Source organism: Bombus fervidus, chromosome 5 (genome assembly GCF_041682495.2).
Source record: "Bombus fervidus isolate BK054 chromosome 5, iyBomFerv1, whole genome shotgun sequence".
NCBI classification, from domain to species: domain Eukaryota; kingdom Metazoa; phylum Arthropoda; class Insecta; order Hymenoptera; family Apidae; genus Bombus; species Bombus fervidus.
Genome location: NC_091521.1, coordinates 16,178,572 through 16,204,771, shown reverse-complemented (window position 1 = coordinate 16,204,771; position 26,200 = coordinate 16,178,572). Strand labels below are relative to the sequence as shown.

General features: G+C 35.7%; 2 protein-coding genes across 4 annotated transcripts; both read right to left on the bottom strand.

Moving 5' to 3' along the window:
- Window positions 1-267: 267 nt before the first annotated feature.
- On the bottom strand, window positions 268-3,253 carry Eif5 (eukaryotic translation initiation factor 5). Its single transcript, XM_072003067.2, has 4 exons — window positions 2,198-3,253; window positions 1,930-2,115; window positions 492-1,846; window positions 268-357 (listed from the first exon to the last, which is right to left on the bottom strand). Exons 1-3 carry the CDS (start codon window positions 3,251-3,253, stop codon window positions 1,724-1,726), a joined length of 1,365 nt encoding a protein of 454 aa, XP_071859168.1. The 3' UTR covers window positions 268-357; window positions 492-1,723.
- A 24-nt stretch (window positions 3,254-3,277) lies between these two features.
- Window positions 3,278-25,126, bottom strand: LOC139987174 (uncharacterized). Of its 3 annotated transcripts, none has more exons than XM_074111713.1 (3): window positions 24,607-25,126; window positions 3,820-4,144; window positions 3,278-3,683 (listed from the first exon to the last, which is right to left on the bottom strand). In XM_074111713.1, the coding sequence occupies exons 1-3, from the start codon at window positions 24,626-24,628 to the stop codon at window positions 3,644-3,646; spliced, it is 387 nt and encodes a 128-aa protein (XP_073967814.1). In that variant the 5' UTR covers window positions 24,629-25,126; the 3' UTR covers window positions 3,278-3,643. The 3 variants fall into 3 exon arrangements, with proteins under 3 accessions (XP_073967814.1, XP_073967815.1, XP_073967813.1); XM_074111714.1 differs by lacking the exon at window positions 24,607-25,126 and adding an exon at window positions 12,353-12,653; XM_074111712.1 differs by lacking the exon at window positions 24,607-25,126 and adding an exon at window positions 4,465-4,896.
- Window positions 25,127-26,200: the final 1,074 nt, after the last annotated feature.

Genomic DNA, 26,200 nt, shown 5'->3' with positions numbered 1-26,200 from the left:
ACGAATTAGTGAAAATCCAATGAAACGCGCTCCTTTCTAAGTGTACCAGAATAGGGATAATTATCATTACAATCATCGTCATGGTCACTGGTTTTCTGTCATGGTTCCGCAGAATCTTACGGAAACAAATTAACATCATTTGCTTCCGGCTGTAACCGCCTATCGAAGGCGTGGCAATTTAAAACCGAGGAGTCTGATTATATTGTCTATTCGTCTGACCGGAAACGCAAAAGATATTCGGAAATTTGATGGTGAACGAAAGCTTACCCTTGTGAACGGTCCACGCAGGAATTCTACCCCGTTCAGTGTATCATCCCCCTTTCTTAATAAAGGGCAGGATGCCTCGATGCGACGAACCTTTAAAAGAATTTTTTACGTTGAACGCGTAGATTCTTATAGGTTTAGCTCATACAATATTTTAGAATCGGTGCAACGACGATGTACAATGATTCACGGCGACGATAATGTTGAAAAAAGTAGATTCCACTCACCGATTTCGGTCGCGGATTCACTGTAAAACGATGTTCACGATACAAAGGAATAGTTGATTGAACTCTCGTTTAGAAATCGTCTCCACCGGCAAGAGGGAACACGAGAAAAGAGGCACTAAACTTTATTTCTGCACGTTTGATGACAGACTAAGATGGCGTGGACCAAGTACAAGTTAATAAAAGTACAATAACCACATATTTTACAGTCCGAATGTTGAATAAACGGCCATTAAGCGTAGTCTACACTTTGATAATAATGTAGACTACCGTCAAATCCCGTACAAATATAAAATGCGTTCCTTGGAACGAATAAATTGACGACAAAATATCCAGAACGTACGTCGACAGTCAGTCAATTATAAAAACGCGATTGAAGCGACTCTGTTCGATCGCAGCGCCAGTTACTGGAATTTTCTGAAATTCGTCGGTTTCTATGAAGCGACATCGTATTGTAAAATGGTTTATTTTTACATACGGTACCATTAATTCGTTCGTTGTAAACGATTTAGATATAATATAGCTCATCTAATAGGAATTGACGTTTCGCTCAATAAGATATGCAATTTTTTTTGGCGTGAATTATTAACAATTTAGCTACGATAAAGAACAGAGAGATAAATGCAAGTAATGATGACTAACTAGGCCATCATTCATTATATCTATTTTTACTTCATTGCTTATTCATACTATATACATACATATGCTTTTCAAATGGAGGAAATGCTTTGGAAATAAGAAAGAACTTGATATACTGCGGTAAACCATATTTATTTGAATAATTATTATTTGAATAGTAAATAGATACAATAGAGAACGTTTTTAGCAGGCCAACTTCCCAATAACGGCAGAGAACTATCAATATTTTTTTTTTCTTCTAAAAGAGATGCATATCAATGTATGGAAGCATCGTTCGTTTTCATTTCTTTTTAAAACCTCTCAATAATTAAGAATAATGATATAGATTAATTCGTAATCGCCTTATTAAAAACAATTAAAAGTATTATCGTACAGATAAATATTGCTAACTTGAGAACAGTTAAAATTTCTCATACGTGTAATGGCATTTATAATCACTCCTTGGCCTAAAATAACAAAATGCTATATTATAATAAGAGATTGCATTGCGACTCTTTGTATCGTGTGAGAAATGATCGTTTATCAGACATATATTTTTCTGTCGTTTTTTGTCTATCTTTTATGTCCGACATCTGAGCATCTTGTCGTTTTTTTTTTTAAATGGCATCAATATCAAAATCATCCTCATCGTCCGAGTCTTCATTGACTACAGCAGGCTTCTGTATAGGCGGTGACTGTTGTGGTTTTAGCGACTGTTTGGCTCTATCGTCGTATTCGATCTATAATAGAAACAAATACATAGTTTATATGTGTAATTTGGAATTGTATAGAAATATAAGTTATTTACAAAACAAACATTTACCTCTAAATCGTCGTCTTCTTCTTCTGGTTCAGAATCTTCTTCTTCTGCTTCTTGTAACCAGGTTAAAAACGGTGCAGCTTTATCGTGAATTTCTTGGGATAAATCTTTTGATACATATTTTTTAGTCACCTTATTCGACCATTCGAACAAAGCTTTTTCTTCCAAAATATCAGCATCGTAAAAGAGCTAAAACAATAAAGAAAATCTATTAATTAAAACATATACTCATAAGAATTACCGAAGAATTCACGTCAGTAATTTGTCTTACCTTCAAAATGCCAGGTACTTTCGGCATCAGAGCATCTTTATGGAGGGCTATCACTTGCTCGATTCCTCTAATTAAATATTTCTGTGCCCTGATATCATCGTGGGTAAAACGAAGGAGAAGTACTCGATACTTTTTGGCTTGAGCAGCAATATTCTGATCGAAGAGTAATTCCGCCAAAATCAATGGTGCTTTTGTCTTGATCTCTAGACGTTCAGCCTCTGCAACCAGCTCTTTATGATTATCCAATTGCCCAGCATCGCGACGACATTTAACTAATTTATAAAACATATCCATCCTTTCTTTTTCAGTCTTATCGAGATCATCGCTAATAGTCATTCCCTTTGCGCCATCTGTTAAGTCCTGCAAACGGGCTCTAACTGCCTCTTCCGACACGTCGACTGCCCAATTATCGTCATCTCCGTTCTCGTCCGCCATCTTTTCAGGAGCCTCGACCACGATGTCGGTGGTGCTGGTATCGTTCTCCGGAGAACCAGATCGATCACCATTAGCAGTAGCAGTGGTTGTAGTGGTGGTTGTTTCACCATTCGCACGTTTCGAACGTTTACCGCGTTTACCCTCCGTTAAAGAGCTGCCTTGGACAGCAGGATTCAAGCTCGGTGGATTTTTCAGGATGTAAGTGTTCAATTTATGATTACTTTCTAATAGTCCGTGATAGCCGCATGCTTTACATCCTTGCGAAATGGTTCCTTTCTTCGAGCTGACCATGAGCTCGGTTTCGGGATTATCGCAAGCCGGGCATAGTACATATTTGCGGATGAATCCATCCAGCAGATCTTGTAATTTCGTAGCATCGTGCGATCCATTTACAATGAATCTTTCGTTTTTGAAATCGAACTGGGTCTGCGCCCCAAGCTCACAGCCAAAGTATTTGGTAGGATAGGTAGCAGGTCTCCCAATCGCTTTAGCGACATCGACCATATTTACAATTACAGTTTTAATACCATTTCCCTTGCCTTCCACTTTGGCTTGGATCCGTGGCATTTTATAGCGGTAAAACGCATCGCTGACATTACGGTTTACATTGACACTCCCCATGGTGATTGATGATGTTTCCGTCTCTTGCTCCTTGCTAAATTAATGTCCCTTCCGAGCGACAACAGCAATTTCTGACGAGACGTCGTTGTGAAAACGAGCTGTTAGCAAGTGGTGACGCGAGTGTCAGACTGTTGAAAGCTACCAAGCTTCGTTCGGTCGGTGACTCTTGTTCTCTCTGGATCTCCTGGCTCCTAATCTTTTGACGTTCAAGTAGGTAACGTTTTCGTCCTCGTCCTCCTGGATCTACTTTCCACGTTTTCCAGCGGCAGTTTGATTGCTGTGCAGCGACGTTGCCAGGCAATGGCTACCCGATGGTAGCTCGTTACGTATCGAGTCAGGGTGATTTTCGTTGTCTGCGGTAACGTGTGCCGCACTACCCGCTGACGCCAGTCACGTTTCTCTGAACGGCTGTAGCTTCCGATGCCTATTACTAAAAATTAAAATACGTATTGAAAATTCAATCTTTGAATCGAATTGTATATAATTTAATAATTTTCATAAATTCAGATCATATCCAAAGAGAGTATGAGCCAATGTGTATACGATATATTACCCTAAATATTAACCTGGAAAATTTTGAGGTCCTGTGCTTAGGCAGGACTAAATGGTTTAGAAATCGTTGGGTGGTATCTTGATGCAAATATTGCCTCGGTTTGGTGGGCAGAGGGGGATAGTCTTCAATGATCATACACGCTGCCTGTCCGTTGCTTGTGCCCCTAAGAAAGCCTGGGTACAAGGTTGGTGTGGTTAATTCACAAGTGGCTCGTAACGAACAATTAGACCGGTCGAAAGTGATGATGTTGCCTTTTAGAAATCGCTTGGACAATGTCCTACTACCGCCGCCTTTGCTGTACACCGATCCTTTCCCTCTGGATGATATCCTGAATGTTTCTGAAATTAAACAAAAACCAATTAATCATCTGCTGCGGAAGAAAACCAATCTCTAGGTTCTAAGCTTATTTAATTTACATTTTATGCGTTTAATACAATACAATATAAACATTAATATAATATATTTTATATTTTATTATTCCAATTTGACCACTCAATTGTACAGAATAATATCTTTTCTCGGAAACTGGATGAAATAACAATATCACAGCTACCGTCAAACATTAACGTAACGGCCCACGATATCCATTTACTAATAACAAAGGAAATCTGATAAAAATTAGCCATTTGAAATTGGAAATTAATATTTTAAGGATTACCTCGATTATTACCATCAAAACCGTACTCTCCCCTACCACTCTCTCTTTTCACCATCGAAGACGACTAAAAACGAACCTACGTTGAATCAGCCAAATCATCTCAACCCGAAGAAGACGTGGGACGCCTCGCAGACATGGAAAGAGTCGGGCCTACTAAAACCGTTCGCAAAATAAGAACATCGGAGGATGATTTTCAACATATGGCTCGTGGATCATTTGTGCGTGGGATTTCTTTGTCGATCGTTCGTGAATTTTGCTTGGTGTTTTAATATCATTTAGTTCGCGGCGATTTAACGATCGTCCAGCCGATGTTCGGAGGTGATCGACCATGCGAAAATCATGATAGCGAAAATCACACGCGGACCTGGTCGAAAAAGAGGAACGTCTCGAGGTATGAGTACCGGAAACGACGCCACGAGGATCCTTCGATGAGCATCGTCGGTCAGAAATGAAACAACTGAACGACGAAGTATGACAAAAAACGATTGAGGATAACGGGATGTGGATCCACTCGTTTTTGAAGTGTTTTCCACACCAGTTCGCGCTGGCGGTGATAGCATATTTAATGGAAAAATTTATCATTCGAGTACAGAATTTTTTGATTATCCTTTTATCACGTCGTATGACTTGTGGAAAGCTACGCGACTGAACCAATATTATTAGTAGATTGCAGATGTTGATGCATTTATGAGAAATTTAAACGTGTAGCAATGTATAGGATACATATATTTTAGAGAAATGTGTACAATATCCAAAGTAAAATTACGATTTAATATATCCCCTTTGTGTAATAAATCAAAAAAGAGTATTGTGAAATAATCACTGGAACACGTAGCGTAAAATGTATCATACAAGATATTAAAGAAATTGAAAAGTATCGAGTTAGAAAATTAAGTTTAGTGAATGCTTTGAGAGGAATAACGAACGGAGTATATTACTCAATTTTTATTCTTTATACGTGTTAAATATTGTAAAACATCGGTTGGTTTGCTACTTTATTGATGATTAGATAATTAAATAATTAAATATCTCGACTTGAATTTATAGATTTTACTCTTGATCGTAATTTTTACTTATTATTAAACAAGGTATCTAAAGCCAAATTTATCATCCTCGTTTTATCCACAGAAAACAGCGTTCATCCGCTGTGTTTCTACAAACTGAACCAGTGTAAATTCGGCTTAACGAATCGTCAAATTACTGCGCCAAGATAATAAAATTCAGCAGACATTTTTTCGCGTGCGGAGTAACGATAATCCATCATTGTAACTCTAGTCTGGTTGTTCTCTAATGAAACAAATGTTTATATCACGTGATTACTTGAATAACACCAAGATTTCCCCGAGATCTTACGTGCGCATTAATACGATTCTTCTATTGTATATAACGGACATTAACGTAACTGCGATCGAATTACAGATACAATTACGATTTATACGATAAGCACAGGCGTGTTACGTAAACCTACACGGCAAGCAATCTATACTTTAATTTCTCATACAGCCAAATTGGCCACACGGTTTGACCCGAAAACCAGGCCACGATATTTGACGTCGAGCTTGGATTTTTCCATCGTGATACGTATACTGAATTAAACTCTCCGCAAACGTTCTGCATAAATATTCTGCAATCTTCGTTCTTTCAACGAACGCGTTTCTTTTTTCTAATTTATGATCAATTTTCTTTGAAAAGTTCGTGCTAAAAGTAGCAAAGATTTATCGTAAAATTCTTTAAAATATTTTTCTTAAACGATTCTCCTTTTTCTTTTATAGATATTTTTTTTAAACACTAGTGATAAGTAGATCGTAAGTCTCCGTTTACTTCGCCTACGAAATATTATAACGATCGCTGTACTTTGAATATTTTATATATTTTTGCATATCATGTGCATTGTACGCATCTTTGAATCTGCAATTTTAAATATTCGCAGCTTGATAATATAATATTGTATTTCTATCGAAATGATAAATAATATTTCTACTTCGAAATGGGAATGACATTCTAACGTTCTTACGAGATTTACGTTTGAGATTTCGAAAGCTCCACGGATAATCCTCCTGTCACGCAAAACAAGAAACCGATAGAAAACAATCGTGGTTGCGTATTAACCGTAACATCGACGCGATCATTGTCGACAAGAAGCCAGACATGGCTCGTAACTCCGTAACCACGCTTCCGGTTACGTATATATACGGTGTACCACACCAAGTATCGCATTTCGAATTTCTATTTGTGAAATAGCGAATTTCTTTTCTAAGAAGTGACGATTTCTTTCTCGTCAAATATATTTTTTTTCCCACTCGAAAATAAATTTCTTTCCCCTTGTAATCGTTATGTAACTCGTAATACGTTTGCGATAATAGGATATAGGAAGTGGGTTTAGGAAAATTGATTATTTGATTTAGAATGCAGCAAAAAGAGGAAACAGAAAGTGGGGATACGGAATATAGCAAACGATACACAGGACGTGGGATATGAACTAATCAATATTCCGCAGAAGACTTGACCAAAAGTTAACAATTTAAACCTCGTAGAACGATAAACAGTAACGTGAACGTTCCATGGAAGTCTTCCACGATGAGCAAAGTTATTTCACCCGTGTACGCTCCAATTGCGAAGCAACGTAACGCGGAAATTTACAATGAAACCTTTTATTTCGTATCGCGATTACGGAGAATTAATTCTCGCGTTGATTATGCTTGCTCTTGCTTCGAAATCCTTACAGATTCGTAAAACGGTGAACGAAATGTTATATTATTCTTGAATTTTCAATTATGATTTTCTTCTCTGATTTATATTTAACTTTGTATCCGCGCAGCCAATGGACCGTACAAGATGCGTTCCAACGTATGGTTTTATATCGTACGATAAATTTGTATTTTCTAAGAGAAATTGTGAATTAAATAGCATGATAGTAGCGAAAGAAAAGCCGCAGAATGGTGTACGTGAAAGTGCTTGTTATCGTTGTATTATGTCATCGAGCAACAGTGTTGAAATGTGAAATTGAAATGCTAAGCTGAAATAGCAAATTGCAACAATGGATCGGAGTCTAAAATTATGATAGAAAGTTACTATGATGGAACGGATATTGAAATTTATAACAGCAGATTGCAATAACCAGCTACGATGATAAATTAAGTGGAAATTTGGAAAAATGATGCAACTGTAATATTTTTTCGAAAAATAAAGGAAATACGATAGGACGTTATAAAATACATAGGACAATAGTACTGGTCTATATTATCTACAAAAATGGTACTGATCGTAGTATCTCAACATATAAGACACAAACTCGTCTACAAAATTTAGCTTTTCCATAGTATCCTCAAATTAAAAATTTCACCACCTGTGTTCTACATTTCTTAAGAGTTGCTTAATTCAAATATTTAGTTGTAATAATAGATCGAATTATAAAGTTGCGATAACATATAAAAATGTAAAAGTGACTTAAATTTTATATAATTTTATACTGTGTTATATTAGTATAATGTAATGTTATATTAAAATTTCTATGAAGTGTAACCTTGTAGATATGAAACGTTCGGTATATAAAATATTATTTATAACTGATTACGAGATTTAATCTTTTCATTTCGATAATATAAAAACGCAGTACGACAAACTGGAATTTCAAGTGCATCGATAATCTATCAGATAAATAATCGTTATCGTAAAATAATTATTGCTTTAATGTTCGATGTCCAGTAGCTATAGATATTCACAATGACATGTATTTATAGCTAGAGAATTAATCACACAAAGGAAGCATCGAATTCGCAAATCGAATAAATTCGTACAAACCAAACGCGACATTCTGGTACATTCCGATATTATTCAGCGATATCGATCTGATGATATTTATATAAATTCCGCATTCAATATAAAATACGATCAATAGAAACTAATAAAAATATGATAAAATGTAATGAATTTTGTTTTTTATTTAATATGAAATACAGCAATAATACAACACAACAAGATATAACAATTCTCCTCTTCTTTTTTTATGTAACAAAAAGATTAAAAAAATATTTATTTCGGTTGTTCGATAGATTTCATATTCCGATTTTTCCGTATTTATTTTATTTCCTTATTTAATAAAAAAAACGTTAATAAATAGTAACAAAGTGTAATAAAATTTCGTTCCTATATTTAGTAGAAGATAAAATAATAATAACGAGACGATAGGATATAAGCAATTTTCTTCCGTATTTAATGATTTTATATGATAGACCGATACGGGATTGGATGCGCTCGATGGTAGATTAAAAATCTAAAAAAAAAAAAAGAAAGAAAAATATTTTTCAAGTAAAATCCCAAATGCCTCAGGATTGAATACCTTCTTGCAGTTTATCAACGTTTGCTCTTAAAATATTCAGGCACTCGTGTGTATCGAGCGGTCCGATGTCCAGCACGAGGCGTAAAATAACGGCTTAGAATTCTAACCGCGATGCTTCGTATCAATAACCATTTATCAATATAATACTAGTCGAGCTGTCAAATGAGCTTCTCTCCCATCTATATAGAAAGAGAATTTCGTGCACGCGTATAGCGAATAGCAATTACACCAATTACATGGCCAGACAAGTTATTACAATGGAAACGTTACAGTGGTACAATAGCTAGACTACGATTGTGAATTTATAGAAAATTCAAATATACGGAAATATTTAAAAATATCAGGAGCCTGTGTAATATGCAAAAATATATAAAAAATGTAATTTTGTCTGGAGGATAATAGCAAAACTACATATATTTGAGAATTTCTGGGAAATTTCTATGTAAAAATATAGAGATTGCAAAAATATATAAAATTTCCGAAGCAAAATTAAAGTGATAGTATCTTGTCCGGAGCGCAAGATCTAAGGCGATGTGGAAAAAATGTCCAGCTGAACAGATCTTCCTTTATGTTCCAAACGCAATACCTGAGAGAATTTTAATTAATATCAAGCACGAAAGTACTATGTCTATTACAAATATATATAATATTAGTTAAAATTTTTTAAGATGTTGCCTTTGGAATATAAAATGAACAAATTATGTGGTTCTAGATTTTTGCACATTACTGTAGCTGTTACGCTATAAAATTATAACACTGTAATTCGTTTGATCTCAGATCTCCACCAATGATACCAACGAGGAGTTAATTATATATTAAATACAATTTTATTCTGTCGAATGGAATTCAACTGTAGTGTTCAATGTGTATAACAATCTTCGTACGGTTTACGCGTGTAATAAACGGGACATACGGAGTGGCACAGCGGGTAGATAAAGAGGAGCCAGATATTTTAACATTTTTAACCCAGGAGGAACAGCTCAAAGGGACGTCACGTTCGCCCACTTCCTTCGACCCGCGCCCCTAGTGGCAATTGTTTATTCCCCAAGCTATCAGACGACGAACCAAAAGACACTTGATCGAAACAGATCGATAAAAACATCTCCTCGTGAACTGATTCTTAGACAGTTAACCCTCGGCATTCACCGATTCTTCGGCTTTCGTCAAGAGAATCTTTCGAATTGCAAACCATGGAAGGCATGAAAAAATGATTGGATAGGTTGTTCTCGAGCAGAGATTGGATGAATCATGAATCTGTGGTCGATCAAAGAACAAGGAAGATGACTAATCAGGGAAAATTTGATGAGGTTAACGGAGCGATAATTATGCGAAACATTAGCATTACATATTGCAATGATAAAACTAGAACAATATAGCAAATTATTATAGATAAATAGAGAAAATATAGAAAATAGAAGACTATGTAGGTCATCGGCGTTAGATGTTCTAACGATCGAACTACGTTAATGTGGAAAATTATTCTAGATAGAATATTTCATAACAGAGTAAATATAAAAAACGGGAGATACTACCAGGTCACTAGCATTACGCACTTTAACGATAAAACGACGGCTAAAATCGTTATTAGTACCCACACACAATTTCCTAGATAATGAGTAAAACATAGCTTAGAAACGAAAAAGATTAATCATCTCCCACGCGAAATCATGGGGTAGAAAATCACGAAAATTAACGCATTGTACTCGCCACACCAACAATAATTATAACCGATAAAATATGGAAGAAGGATGACCACGGTATAAATAAATTGACAAATATGTATAATCTCTCCTTTTATCTCAAAAACTTGCACCGTAAAAGTGTGCTGGTCGATAATATAAAAAAATCGTACGATATATAATCGTATAATATAAAAAAATGTTCGAGCTACAAGGGAAAAAAGTTATCTAACACGTAGCAAGAGAATGAACGAAGAGAGCACGGTATCACAGAAACTGATGCGATCGCCATCATTTATCAAGCAATTTCATCGACGCGAAAATGTGCGAAACCACTCCCATCGGTGGCACGATAAGATGAAATTCACTCTGTTGGCGATATACGTTTGATAATATGATATTCAGATAGTAATCTGCGTATATCGCGTAGATGAACCTCGTGGTGGAATATGGAGATTGAAATACCAGAGAGCCGGTGCGCACGGTCACGTTGCATCGTGTCACAGAATGCGCAAAGAGGCCACGTCAATGCACGTTACGCTGCTCGTAGGAGGTGGCACTGAAGAGGAGAAGAGACCCGGAAGACCCGGATGAATGGAAACCACGATGGCGATTAGTAGGTAATCGTAGCTATGTCATTGTTCCAAGATTAAGCATTTGACGATGATTTTTCTACTTCTCCGGAAGTTTAAGGATACGCCATAACAGTTTGGAAAAATCATCAGTGCCGAGACAGTGTTTGAAGACGTTTACATCGAATCATTATTTGTACAAAATTTCGAGATGGATTTGTTTGGGATTTAGAAGATCGCGAATGGACGAAAATTTGTTAGTATAATAGTCACTAATTAATTAAGAGTCATTTGTGTTAATTACTTATAAATTAAAGCAACAAGATCAAAAATTTCTCCATAAATAGAAATTTGCTATTGCAATGACTGAAAGTTACCACATCTGTGTAAATTGGGAGTCTAATTAACAAAGTCTTTTCAAAAGAATTTTAAAAACAATATATACATACTAAAACACTGAAAAACAATAATTATTGATGCAAACTTCCAACAAAATTAAAGAAATCACAGACTAAATTAAGATATTCGAGAAAGCTGGTATAAAATCTATTCATAATCACAGAATTACTAAATTCAATTCAATTTTCAATTACTCTCCGATACACACCAAGAATCGGAACGATACAATGCGAAAGAGGCCACGTCAACGCACCCTACGCAGTTCAAAAGATCTCGGATCAATGAACGAAAAGCTACCACGACATCAATTATGACTTCATGTTCCAAAGTACCTACTGTAATGCCACGCGTTTTAAACTGAGTCCAACCTCTTCATCAAAATCCATCAAATCCAACTTCCTCGCATTTTCACCAAATGCCACCTTTTCACATCTACCTCGATCACTTCCGATCAAATAGAATGCAATTTTGGTTCAATGGAAAGATTTGAAAAAATCATCTTACACTTTGTAGATGCCAAACCAAGTCCAAACCAATCTTCTCACATTTCAAATCACGAAACGCAAAATTGTCGCATCTACCTAAAACACCACTAGTTTAGAAGAATCTGATTCTGATTCTCCAGAAGCTTCGAAAAACAGCATCTTTTGCTCTACGGATGTTAAACCAAGTCCAACCTTATCACCAAACCCAACCTTCTTACACACCTATAGATACTAAACACCACGTCCTAAAGAATCAAAGTAAAAAGATCTCAAGCAATGATCCAGTGTTCGAAAGATCTCGAAAAAAGCATCGAGAGAAAAAAGATCCTCCTGTAGAGGCAACGAGCAGCCTGAGCCCCCAGGAACGAGTATCGAGCGGGTGCGGAGGCGTAGCAGGGCCTGGAGGATCTTTACCTGCTCGGTACAGACGCATAAGTCGTGATTTGCGACCGTGGCTGCAGCTGCTGGTGGTCGAGTCGTCCCTATACCTCCTCGAGACTCTCGCCAGAGGTAGGGAGAGTTTGACAGAGGAAGAATTTAACTGGCCGGTTTCCGTTTGGTAGCCCGAGAAAAAACGCTCGATCCTGCGTAGTCTCGCGTAAATTTGTCAATTATTATCGTTACGATCGAGGGATTATTATTATACGTGAATTTAGATACGCGTTACGACACGACGTATTGCGAACGACACGCGTGTTGGACGAGTGCTTTCTGCCGGCTGCCTGTCGTAACTCGAGTCATCCTCGTCGTGCGCGTTCGCTCGCTCGCGGCACCCGGATCGGCCTGACGAGGCGCGCACGCGTCCTCCGGCCGAGGATACGCCGTATATTGATCGAAATTTGCCCCGATCTGGACGTAACGAACCCCGACGAGGAATTTCTGCTACGATTACGCGCGTCAGGCAAGGTCAGACCTCGACGATCTTTCGCCACGAGGACCGCGCTGTCGAGTCCAAGCTTCCTCCAGTTCCCTCGCGTGTTTTGACTGGCTATGCGACGAGGGTAAGAGAATCGGTCGATCGACACGCGTGGAAGATGGAATATGATATTTCTGCATCACAAAATGATAGGAGATTGAGAATTTTTAGGTTAGGTTCAGGTCCACACGTTCGCGAATCATGCTTCCTGGAGTCTTCTCACCTGCGTTTAATAGATTATGAGACGAAAATAAGAAAATTGGGATAATACGAAGAATGGGACGAGATATTTTTCCATCATAGAATAATAAGAGATATAGGAACAGAAAGAGATTTTTAGGTTAGGTTTGACATGTAGTGATCTGCGAGGATTGTTGTACTGGTCGATTCTATGGGATGCATTATGTGGAATTAGTTGAAACGTTGAGGGGGTTGAAACTCAAATCGATAATATCGGTAGTAGTTTTGGTTAGGCAGGAAAGAAGTTTGAGGTTAGGTTCGGTCTTAGATCTTATTAAGCGGATCAGAATAAATTAACCAGATTCTCGTTTGTGGCATATACAGAAAGTTTATTAGTGGGTTGAGATTTACTTGAATTAAAATCTAGTTACGTCATGTTCTTGGTTGGACAGAGAATAGCTACTAACATTAGTGTACCTTGTGTATTTTAAATGTACCTTCGGTGAATTTGTTAGAAAAACTATTGATCAAATTGCGATGATAATATCATACTCCTGATTTAATGTAGGATAGCTTCATGATTAAATTGGATAAGCACAGTATGGTTCCTCAACCATAATGTAGATTTAATAGAAACAGCAACATCCGATTTTCATCACATAATAGTAATATTACTCAGAATATACTCTCCATCTGATTAAAATGTGAGATACAACCAAAATAATAAATACAAAAAAAAATGTGAAGAATCAGATTGAAGATGTAGCAAAAATTTGATCGAATACTATATAGAATAGAAGCGGAATAAAATTACACAAGAACTTCCAATTTTTGTACACTGTGTTATATATTTTTACAGTTTAACATGATAAGAAATGAAATATTTCTTCTCTCCAAAACAATAGATTATATCCATTGAAAAAACAAAGACAAGTAAGATATTTTTCTTTCGTAATTATATAAGAATTAAAATTCCTAGACTGTGTTTATAATTACGAGACACGGTGAACGACGGAATGATTAATGAAATGCTTCGGCCGAACCATACGGAATTTCTATAGTAACCAAATAATCTTGGGCCAAATCTAATTACCGCGATCCTTGGTTACCAGGACCACTGTGCATTGTATTTCCTCTCCAGGATAGGAGGAAAACGTTAGCTGCTTCTATTGATCACAACTAACCGCTTGATTAGAGCTCGACAAACGGTAACGAGAAATCTTGCTCCAGTAAATTACGGATTTCAAGGGAATTTGGATTTCTGTTACAAGAAACATTGCGCAGCCTCCTTTTCATAACGTAGAATATATCGGTCGCTTTGCATATTCATGGGATAACCGCCTGATAAACCATACTGAATTCCTAGCAATCGTTCTGCAAATATTCATAAAAATCAATAAAAAGTCATTGCGTATGGAAATTAAATTTTTATCGCGTCTAATTAAATACTTCGAATCTCACGAGTCTCTGGATCGTCCTATGATGAATTATCAAAGACAGCACGAGACTAAATGGAAGAAAACGCAATATGATTGTTGAAAACGTCGATCAACGAGTCCGGTTCTCCATTTTTCACGCACGACGAAAAATTACCGCTTGTTCGTGCAACAGATCACGCGGTTATGCATTCTGCGGACCGTTTATTATCCAGCGAACTGACGGATATGCATTATGCATTTTCTGGTAACGATCGATTTCCACCGATACGTTTCAGGCAAGGCTAGATCGTACGCGACTCGTCGCGGGAAGACATATTGCGGCCGAGACAGATTCGCGGCGATAAAACACGGCATGCGGCTCTCCTTATGCAAATTTCGTTCCCTTCGACCTGCAATGCCGCTCGAACGTTTCGTTACCGTTGATACAGTTTCGCCTGTTATCGTGGGCGCACGCGCGCGGTTTTAGGCGTTTGGTCGTGACTCACATCGAGCTCATGCAAATTCCGAATTAATCGAACTGATAAAGCGAAAAAATTGTTGAACGCGTTCGAGTGAGCCGTTTTAACGAAGTATGATATTCGATTGGAAAAATGGAAAAGTGGCGAGAGGAAGTAAAATGGTTAATGATGCGCAACATTACGGTGAAAGCGTATAATTTTTTCGTTCCTTCTAAATATATCCGTTTACTCTTTAAACACTGCCGTATACTTTTACTAGTAAAAATATCACTGTCTATAATTACAGTTACTTGCCAAATTAGCGTTTACGTTGACTAGCAAGCGTATACACTTGATAGATTAATACATTCACTGTAATGTACATACAGGACGATTCATATTCGTTGGATGGGTAAAAGAAATTTGTATCTGCATCGCAAGGTGCAAGATCGAACTTGTTTTCAATTTGCATCTAATTTTAAATCCACAAAATAATAATTGCTATCACTGAATTCATTATTATCAAAAGAATAAATACGAAAAGTATAATAAATAGGTGAAATAATATTTGAAGAATGTAGATAATATGGTACTTATATGTAAATTACGTGATGCTAAACAATTATTGTAACTTATCCGTCTAGCAATCGTTTACTAATTGAAATCTGAAAAGATAGAATAGCCATTATGAGACGTAGAAGTAAATCTTGCCACTCGTGACCTCAACAGCTTGCAGTACAATCGCAGCACAGTTTGCATGTTATTCTATGCGTTTCTGTAGTGTTTTGCGATTGCATCGTGAATTGTATAACGTACTCCGTGTTTACTGAGTGATCCACGTAAAACGTTCTATCGTATATGTCTAAGGACATTCGTGTAAAATGGATTGCAACATCTAGTGTTTTATTTGTATAGAATAAACTACATAGACTGTATAACACGATGTATATGGTAACACATAGAGGACAATCCACATAAGGTAGATTACATGTAGCGTTACATCGTATTCCTACGCTGAATTGTATAACGTATTCTGTTTATACAGGATGTTTCACATACGGTGTTAGACTGTAATTAGTACACGATTCGCACACAGGATATTTACAAATTCTACTTTGGATCAACAAGGGGAATGATACGATATCTTTTGTATATATGTTTCGAGTTACATGGTATCCCATCCTGTTTTTATATGGTGATTCATAAACGATGTTATCTTCGGAACTGAGAATGATTCATATGAAACGTCGTTTTAACAATCGATAATTATACAAAATATTTTACGTTTATACGCTTGCATGATGCAACGCGTGTAAAATGTTTGAAATAAAAAAATATTAATCGCGCAGAGGCAAAGCGAAGAAAATAATTTCCACGATACGTGAAATGTCACGTAGAACAAGTACAGAAGTCTTAGGAAGCATCTAACCGAAGGAAATATATTTTAACGAACAAATGCTTTTTAGAATATTTTTATTCCACTTTCCCTCCTTTCCCCCAAAATGAAATATTACGCTTTTTCACTCTGTAAAAAAAACCGTTTATCCAATCGAAGCACTTCGTAATCAATTTCTCTTTTGCAAAAAATCTTCTTAAAAATCCTATCGCCATTTATCGCTTTCGCGCGTTTCTTGCGACACTCTATCATAATAATACTCTTCCTCCGTGGAAGATAAGATAATACGTACTCATTACGAAACCTCTAAAGGAAATGAACAATTTGTCAAAAATTTATAACCGAACCAACCACTCGTTTCTAGCGTTAGAATTAATTTAACCAAAAACAAATACATCTATCATTTAATTAATTAATAGCATGTTGCATAATATAATTAGTTTGTCCGAAAAATTTCTTTCGTTTCATAAGGTGTTAATAGACGAACAACAATTTCTATTTTATATTATTTTATCGAATTAGGTATGATCCATTTCGTTCTATTTCTATTATTACGTTCGTGCATAATTCAATAAACTAATATAAACCAAAAAACATCGTGCGTCTATTATTTCCTTATAAAACGAAAGAAACATTTCGGACAACCTAATATATCGGATACGAATTAAGAAAGACGAAGAATAGGAAGAAAACAATTTCTTAAACGATCGATTCGAAGAAGAACGCTTGGACGTGCAGGTGCGTAAAATTTTTGGAGGAAAATTCGATCGTTGAGAGTGAGGCTGAGACGACAGGAAGTAGGCGGAACGTGGAAACTTCGTCGATCAAGCAACTACGATTTCGGGCATCCCCGAAAATGACGCAACGAAACATAGTTCTACGCTAATTCATACAACCACACTGAACTTCCGGTGCGTTACATCCAACGTGTGGACTATTTTTGCACGCACTGTATCTTAAGAGAAGGTCAGACTTTCCGTTTCTTTCTCGTAATCCTAACATTAGAAACTAGCGTTGACCGCCTTCACGCGTATCGAAGTCCAAAATCTTTCTTAAGGTACATTATGTTCTCTTTTGTCGATTTAAAATTTAACCTTGTTTATCAGAAGTGAAAGGTTGGTGAGAGAACACACAGAGGATATATATGGAAGGTATATTTGGGAACTTGTAATTAACGCTTACATAATTAACGCTGACCGTCTGTTCGACACCTGTGCCTGAAATATCGTTGCAATCGACATAATTTATGCGAATCCTTTTCTCGGACAGCTCTTGCATCAGAAATTTCATTTATAAGGTTTTCTGTACTCGATCGAGCGCCACGTGGAACTTTCTAAACGCGAATAAGAATATTTTATAGCTGATTAATACGAATTTTACGACAAACATACAAGTTTACCAAATTCATTTATCTTTTTACTTTTTACACGTTATAGAATTTTATTACATTGTCTCTGCAAGTGTGACAAGTTTCTATATCTCGAACATAAAAAATACACTGGCGCTGGAAAGTTTGCAAGACCGTCTGCTTTTTAAACGATGCAATTTTCTTCATACATATCGTTCGTATTTATGGAAAATTGAAAAATACAGAAACGTTGGAAAAATACGTAAAATATCAAAAGTAAAGTGTTCGTTATTTAGTACGGGGAACAAGTCGTTTTATTTATTCTACCAATTTATGAACGCGTCGTCGACATAAATGCAAATTTCTCGGATGTTTCGTTCCCGGCTAGATTCACTGTTTTTCCACCGACATGATAGCCATTTCTGCCCAATTAACTCGACGCGTTAAAACAGATGGAAATCCCTTCAACTTTGCATAAAATTTGCATCATGGGACGAATCTCGTCTTTTTTTTTTTGCACGTGTTTTTTACCCTCCTGCGCCATATTAATTATATTCTCGATTAAGCCTCAAGCCAAGCGAAGGAATCAACAACTTAAAGTAAAAATAACTTTTTAAAAAGCAGAGAGAAGGGAATTGAATGAAATGGCTTGCGAAGATTTGATACGGTAAGCTTGAAGATAAACGACTCGTATTTCTTTCTAAACTGAGATGGCCAGACCAAGACACGGTCAAGAACATGGAAAAAAACAGACGAAAGGCAAGGACAAGTTTTACGAGTTTACACTAGCACGAGACGCACCAATTTTATTTCCGTGGTTCGAGCGAGTCGCATGCCACGCCTCAACGACGAAACTCGTCAATGGTATTTAAATCGCGAGTTCCTTACTTTTCAATTTTCAGATGATTTGAAAGAAAAATGCACGCTAGAAAATATGAGTCTTTGTAAAAATAACATCTGCAACGTGTTTCAACACTTTGCGGACGCGTGTCGGCATATAGCCGCCCGAATCTGTTCACAGTTTCAGACACTTATTTTCAAGTGGCTGGCGTACGTCTATTTTTCTGAGCGATAATCTAAACTAAAGAGTATTATGTTTTTGATGAAAGGAAATTATAGATCTTGCGAAATTTTATCTTCCGTTTAACGTAAACTCACGATGTAGGATAATGCTCGAGTCAAAACGAATTTCAGTCTTTCATTTACATCGCGACCTTAAGATACCCACAGTTAAAGAAGAAATGTCCAAACTCAGTAACAGATGTAATATAAGAGTTAACAACAACCAGAACCCATTAGTTACTCAATTACTTGACACGACGGATCAGGCTAAAAAGATATTACCCTTTAGATTTAAACATTAGATTCAGCTAGAATCAAACAGAGGATAATCACTTATTATTTACGTTATAGTACCACGCCAGAATAATTTACTTATAATTCTCAATGAGAATTGATTGTAAAATACTTTCAAATAAAAAAAAAAAGAAATTTTTCATTGGCAATACCAGACGAATCAGCAAGATTTTTATGTTTTATATATTTTTTATAATATCTTATATACGATGCCTAAAATATGCAGAAAGGACATGTTCGATAGCTATAGTAGTGATGACGAGAATTATTTTAAACCTGACAAGATAGTAGACGACGATATAGTGCTTGAGACAGTGGGAACGAATTCTTTTCAACGAGGAATTGGATCGCGACCTTAAGATAGCCACAGTTAAAGAAGAAATATCAAAATTTAGTAACAGATATAATATAAGAGTTAACAACAACCAGAACCCATTAATTACTCAATTACTTGACACGACGAATCAGGCTAAAAAGATATTACCCTTTAGATTCAAGCATTGGATTCGACTAGAATCAAACTCTTATAATCCAAGTTGCAATACCACGCCGAAATAATTTACTTATAATTCTCAATGAGAATTGATTGCAAAATACTTCCAAATAAAAAAAGAAAAAAAAAGAAAAGAAAGAAAAAAGGAGGAATCGATTGAAACGTTTTAATATTTCTACTAATAGTGACAATGATAATGAACTAAATATTGATGAAAATAATACAAGCCTCGACAATAAATAACGCAAACGTTCAACGTGTATATTTTCTCAACTGTGCGCGCTAATACTTCTCGTCCACAGCGACACGCTCGCACGTCTGCAAAGGATTAAAATTCCGTCGTTATCTAGGATATTCAATTTCACTACAAAAAGTACAAGATAATCGAAGAAAAGGAGTTATAAATTGAAGAAGAACGAGTCGCAGAATGGAAAAGGAGAGTTTGAGGATGGCGATAAAAGGTATAAAGGGGATAAACGGAAATGGAGCGGCATGAATACGGAATACGACCGGATCGATTCCAATGAATAACGCAAGAAGCGAAGGATAATACGAATACAAGGTGCAGGAAAATTCCTGCGACTAATTAATAACTATCTTACGGGATCGTGTTATACCGCTTTTAATACGATTTACGTACAGCCGGTTAATCGAGATCGATTCCAGTCGTTCTTTTAACATTTTTCAGAAGTTTGTATTTTTCGTATATCGACATACCACATAAAAAGAAAGAAATATTTATGTTTCAACGAATCTTGTGATCTTTTGTCGATCGAGTTACGCGTAATAAAATCTGCTTTTCTTCCGATTTCTCTCTTTGGTAATTTTCGAGCATTTTTTTACCTTAAGTTTGTAAATATCGCTTAGTGTTAATTTTGTACAGCTGTAAAACGCTGTTGTTGTCATAAAAATGCTGTTGTATTTAGTCGAAATAAATTCACTCGAACGATAAAGTGCGGGACTCGAACCGGAGAACAGGCGATCAATCGTCTCGGTGGAATTAAGAAGAATACATAGATTCAACAACAAGCTGCACAATAAACGATCTAATTATCTACTCGTCGATCCTCGATGACCGCTTCCCTTCGAGAGCAAGTCATTCACACCGACCTTCCAGAGGCTCTCCAGCACGATTCGCGAGATTATTGAACCTGAATCGGCGAAGAAAACAAGATTACGGACATCGTAGCCTTGACCAAACGCGTAAATCTTCTATGTACGTACTTGTGAATGAACGAACGAATGAAACGTGTGATTCGATTCAAGATAAACTATAAGTCAAAATTGTAAAGATCAAAGATATAAAATAAGTTTGTATTTCGCGTTTTTAGTTCGATATTTTCATTCTTAATATATCAACCCACGAACTGCTATCATATTACGTATTATAAATACTTTCATTTGAAACTTTTACTCCTCTTGGAACATTGATGGGAAGAAATTCCCTCCCACGTCCACAAGGTGATAGTACCATAAAGCTATCGTCGAATGGATCTATTTAACCAATTTAGAAGTTTCTCTGATAAAAGTGTTCTATTTTTAGAATATCGTTTATTTTTCGAATGAATCGCAGAGAAAATAAACTACAAGGAAGAATGAACGAATTCCCCATGATGATGTAAGCATTGAAAGCAAGGAAAATTCATAGCAAACTATAGAAAGATCTATGGTTCGTAATACTAGGTTGCTGCATAGATTCTATTATCACATTCACATATGTAAACTAGCCATGTTACGATAAACGTAATATTCCTGTGTATGTCGATTAATCTGCAAAATCCAAAGATTTAGAAATTAATAATAAAATATAATAATAAATTTAGAAATTAATATCTAGGTACAGAGACCAAGTATCAATTATTTATCATTTGTTCAAACAAATGTTACAAATGATCTCTTCTCTTATTCGTCTCAATCGTCTCGAGGAAAATATAAAATAATTGTCGTTGATATACGTGATTAATCATTTTAGTCGCGAGTTAAACACAGCCTTAAAAGTTTTAACATCTTTTCGTTTATCGAGATAAGAGCTAGAACGAAACATAACAATTCCCAGCAGGATTAAATTACGATTAAAGGAAACTGGTTGGCAATCTCGAAACACCGTTTGAGAACCACGGGTCGTACTGAGAGGAACTGATTAAGAGGTATTATTTTGCATCGCTATCGAGCAACTATGCACGCTTAAGGGTCAGAGCAGGCCATCTTAAGCCGCAGATAAATGGAAAAAATAAGGCGAGCATACGCGAAGGGAGCGAAAGGTCGGATTACTCGAGTCCGTTCGAAGAATCCGTTTCGAAAGCAGACGTTTCGTGTTCTGATGATCGAACATCGCACAACGATGGAAGAAAGCTGGACCGATACGTAGGTAGAAACACATTTTCAGGTTAAATACCCGAAGAAAATATACAATTCGAAGTCTGTAAATCAACAATTTTGTAGAACTAATTTTTTCTCTTATCCATAGATTATTTCTTCTTTTTTATTTTATCTACAATTTCTAAATATAAACTTTTATATAGATTTAGAATAAATTTTGACGAAGATTCATTTTTCTACCTATATATGATCTGTTCTTTCGTTTTCTTTTTTTGGAGGTTTTCTATAATAAAGAGAAAATCAGAGCTAGCTTCTGTTACAGACAGATATATACTTTTCCTACTGTACTAATAATAATATTATAGTATAATGTATAGTAATATCGAAGCCAAGGTCCTTTCGATATTCCTATGAATAAATCAATAGACGTTAAGAATAACATAAATGTTGCACAACAGAGAATATAATATGAATAGGGGTTATTAATGTTATCTGTCTCCAACGTGACATTTCAACGACACACTCATTTTAGATATTTTTTTAATCTTCTTTTACAGCAAAAAGTTATGACGACGTAAAAGCAATGGAAATGCGAATGAATTTCTCAAGAAGAAAAAGAAAGCGGATTATGTAATTGACTGTCCGTTGCAGTAATATATTTTATTATTGCAGCATTTATCTATTCAATTTGATGGTTCATTCGATTCTACTTTCTTTGCTAATTAGAAAAGTTCAGAAATTATTTTTTCCAATAAATTGCCAATAGAATATCTTGTTAAAATGATGACTAGCTCCTAACAAGAAATTTATAAATATTTCAAGCATAATATTCTACTAGAATTTTATATGCATAATTTACCATCTTCTTATTAACAAATTCACAATTTATGCATATGTATTGTACTTTGGGGAATATTACTCACAGAAATACAATTTAGATACTATAAAATATTTACAGGAATGAAGAATCATTGAAATAATATTTATTAAATGATTTAGACGCAAATCATGTGTATCCATATGAAAGTGAAATCAAAATGTAAATATTGTAAGAAGCCAAACATCGAATTCAGAGTTAACCTTTCACGATCTTGTTAATTAATCGCGTCCGATTAATTCCGATATCGTTCGTTTTTTTCCGAGAGAACGAGATATCAATTACTTGTGATATTGTACATAAATACATACCATTTAAATTTGAAATAATGTGAGATTATAAGTTTATTTAAGAATTACAAAATCACATGTTATAAAATTTCTTTTTTTTTTTTTTTTTTTTTTTTTTTAATACAATAGAACTGAGAAATTGTAAAAGAAATCCTTCGCAATTGTACTTCCTGTTCGGCCGCAAGAAATAATAATAAAAAGCGTCATTGATCGTGAACCACAAGCATCGTTACAGATAAAGACCTCTTGTTAGATCACTTTGATCTGGATAACGCGTGGAACTTCAGAAAGAAATTATCAACGCTAACGGAAGAGTGGAAAGAGACAGGAGTAATATAGCAATGGTAAATTTTAACACGTGTTTTTTATTTGCTTAATATGCGAGGAAAAATTCCATCAATTACTATTACACGACAATATCTCTCAAATGACAAAGAGAAGTTACGTAAATAGTAAAACATGGATGTATTTTAAACGACATAGTAGAAAAATATAAATATTTTATCAACTAATATTTTCAAGAACAAAGGAAGCGTACGGTTTCAAATGTATTTATAAATAAAGAAAAAAGAAATTTCTCCGGTGATCTTTGTTTACCGATAAAGAAAGAACGAGCGATGGAACTCTATAATTTAAACACTTTTTCCAATCTATTTTAGGAAATCACTCGGTACACACTTCCTCGAATCTCGATCGGTAAACATTCAAACATGCAAACGCACAAAAATAATGGCCTTATATCGAAGAAACATGGTCGATCGTGATAAGCGTACAAAGTACGGATAGTCGACGATTCGATACAAACACCAACGGACAAACCGTTTAAATCAATATTAACATATATTTAATATTATGGTGGAAGAACGATCAAACTCGATGGTGATACACAACTATACGAACCTGTTCTTTTTATCGACAGTACCAATGTTTAAATACACGACTCGATGTGTACCGGTTAATTTAAAAAATAGTTTTTTCTCCGTGATACGATTTATTATAATTGCTAATTTAATATAGATGATGTTGCACTTTTTAAACCATGCGAAATAAATCAAACGTAAAAAAGATATAAGAAACGAATGAAGAAATTTTAAACAGTATAACCGCTTCTAACAGCTCCCCCTAATATTACTTTTTAAGACATTATACCTCGTATTTTTTCTCGGACTTCGTTTCACTCGTTTCCCATAACCACCGAAACGTACATTGTATATATTAAACCATGATTCATCAAAATATTACGTTATACGCACGTTATCGCAATCTCGTGGTTCACTCGAGCGACGAAACTATCCGTTTCGGTGCGTTCAATAATCCGGTAAGCAATATCGATCCAACGTTACGTCGTTGTGATATGAAAGGCAACAAACGGATACGACGAGTAAAAGACGAAGATGAAACGTGGTATGCATGTATGTACGTTTGCTTATGGAACAAGGCGAAGAAAAGATTAGGATACGGTAGAAATGTTCAATTCCCGTGTAAAATAAACTGGTCGCGGATCTCGTGCACGTTCTCGTGTCCAAAATGGCTGGTCGCTAAAATTAGCGTCGGAAGTATACGAAACGATACCAGATAGAACATCGGCGATCGCTACTATACCATGTTTCCACTCACCTTGACGTCGCAGAAAAGTCATATAAAATGGTATCGCCCTGCTGGACGGCCGCCTTCTAGCGTGAAAATTGAACGGGTGTTCGTAGGTGTATCGACACAGATGGATCGCCCTGTCGGGTGTACCTCAGTGTCTCGTTTTACGTCTTTCAACGATGTCGCCTACGAAAGTCGATCGTTGAAACGGTCAGTCGCGTAGACGTGACACCGTGATGATACTTCTGCGTACTCTCTACCCCTTTTCCTGTTCGATGACAAGTATCCCTGTTGTCGGCTATTTGCTTGTCGATTCTTTGCAAAGGATTGCGTGCTGTACGTAACTTTATCGCTTGAGACGTGCACACGAAACGTTCCGGCTTCTGAGACGGCTACTATCTGAATACAACTGCAAACGAAACGATCCTCGAAACCAGGGCCGTAAACGTCAATCGTGAATCCCCGAGACTGATATTTGTGCAGCTACCTAATCTTTTTCACCAACGAATCCAGTTAGGAGAAGTAAATAAAACCATATGTTCGAAATCTAGGGAAAACGAAGTTGAATTCATAATTCAGGTTGAATCACGGTCGTATTAGCTATGGTTTTAACGATGAATGATACAAATGATAAAAACTAAAAGATGATTTTTTAAATGAACACATACATTCTTTGTTGAATAGAGCTTTAAACGTTGTAAATGTTATAAGTAAATTTAAAATAATAAGCGGCAAATCAAAACCAATATTGCAACTTTTCAATTGTAAAATACGGAGTGTGTCAGATCGCGTGATACTAAAGTAAATTAAACTAAATCGAAAATATAGAATACAATTGGTTTGTTTTCAAAAAATCCGCATTTAAAAATTAATTAATTTAATGTTTGATTGAACATTTTCCAACTCAAATTTTTCAGGAAAGGAACCGGAAAAGCTTTTGTACACTTTTTACTCATCTTCACATATAAAATAATCTTCTGTTCGGTTGTACATACCTGATTGTAATAAAGTAAAATAAAACGTTACATTTTCGAATATTAATTTCCTAAATTGGAAAATCGAATACATTTGTCTACATTGATCTATACTGAGCAAATACTTCCGTTACAACGTATCAAGTAAATATATTAAATTTAGCAGGTCAGCTTAAATATTTTCTCCAATGATATAAAGCTGTCCCAGAAGATCATAATTTGCTAAGACTAATCAGCCAATAGCTGGAATACCACGTGACTAGTTGTATTTTGTATTTACTCTCACTTTGACTTTCAGGTGAGATAATACAGAATTGTTTTGAATATATATCTACATATTGCGAAGAATTCGGATCTAAGCATGCTTTTATATTTGAAAAATTTTGGAAGTCTCGATAAGTCTTTAATCTTGAATCTTTAAAGTTTCGATATGTCTAATAAATCTTAATGCATTCAATATCTTGTATCTACAATCTACAATTTCTTTAATATATCCTACTTTTAATACTACTAAGATTTGCTACATACAAGTCTTAAGACTTACATAATTTTCAAGACTTTTAAGAGTTTTAAATATTGAATTGTGTTCAAAGTGATATGAATTTTTGTAGCATTAAATCGCTCAAAATTAAGATTCAAACCATCAC

Bases quoted from the DNA above. Each gene is read 5' to 3' on its own strand.
- Eif5 (XM_072003067.2), bottom strand. From the start codon at position 3,253: ATGGGGAGTGTCAATGTAAACCGTAATGTCAGCGATGCGTTTTACCGC. The intron at 2,116-2,197 runs GTAAGACAAATT...TTATTGTTTTAG, and splicing joins AAGTACCTGGCATTTTGAAG to CTCTTTTACGATGCTGATAT. The intron at 1,847-1,929 runs GTAAATGTTTGT...TTTCTATTATAG, and splicing joins AAGAAGACGACGATTTAGAG to ATCGAATACGACGATAGAGC.
- LOC139987174 (XM_074111712.1), bottom strand. From the start codon at position 4,519: ATGGTGAAAAGAGAGAGTGGTAGGGGAGAGTACGGTTTTGATGGTAAT. The intron at 4,145-4,464 runs GTAATCCTTAAA...GTTTAATTTCAG, and splicing joins TTTTGATGGTAATAATCGAG to AAACATTCAGGATATCATCC. The intron at 3,684-3,819 runs GTTAATATTTAG...TTTAATTTTTAG, and splicing joins AGGACCTCAAAATTTTCCAG to TAATAGGCATCGGAAGCTAC.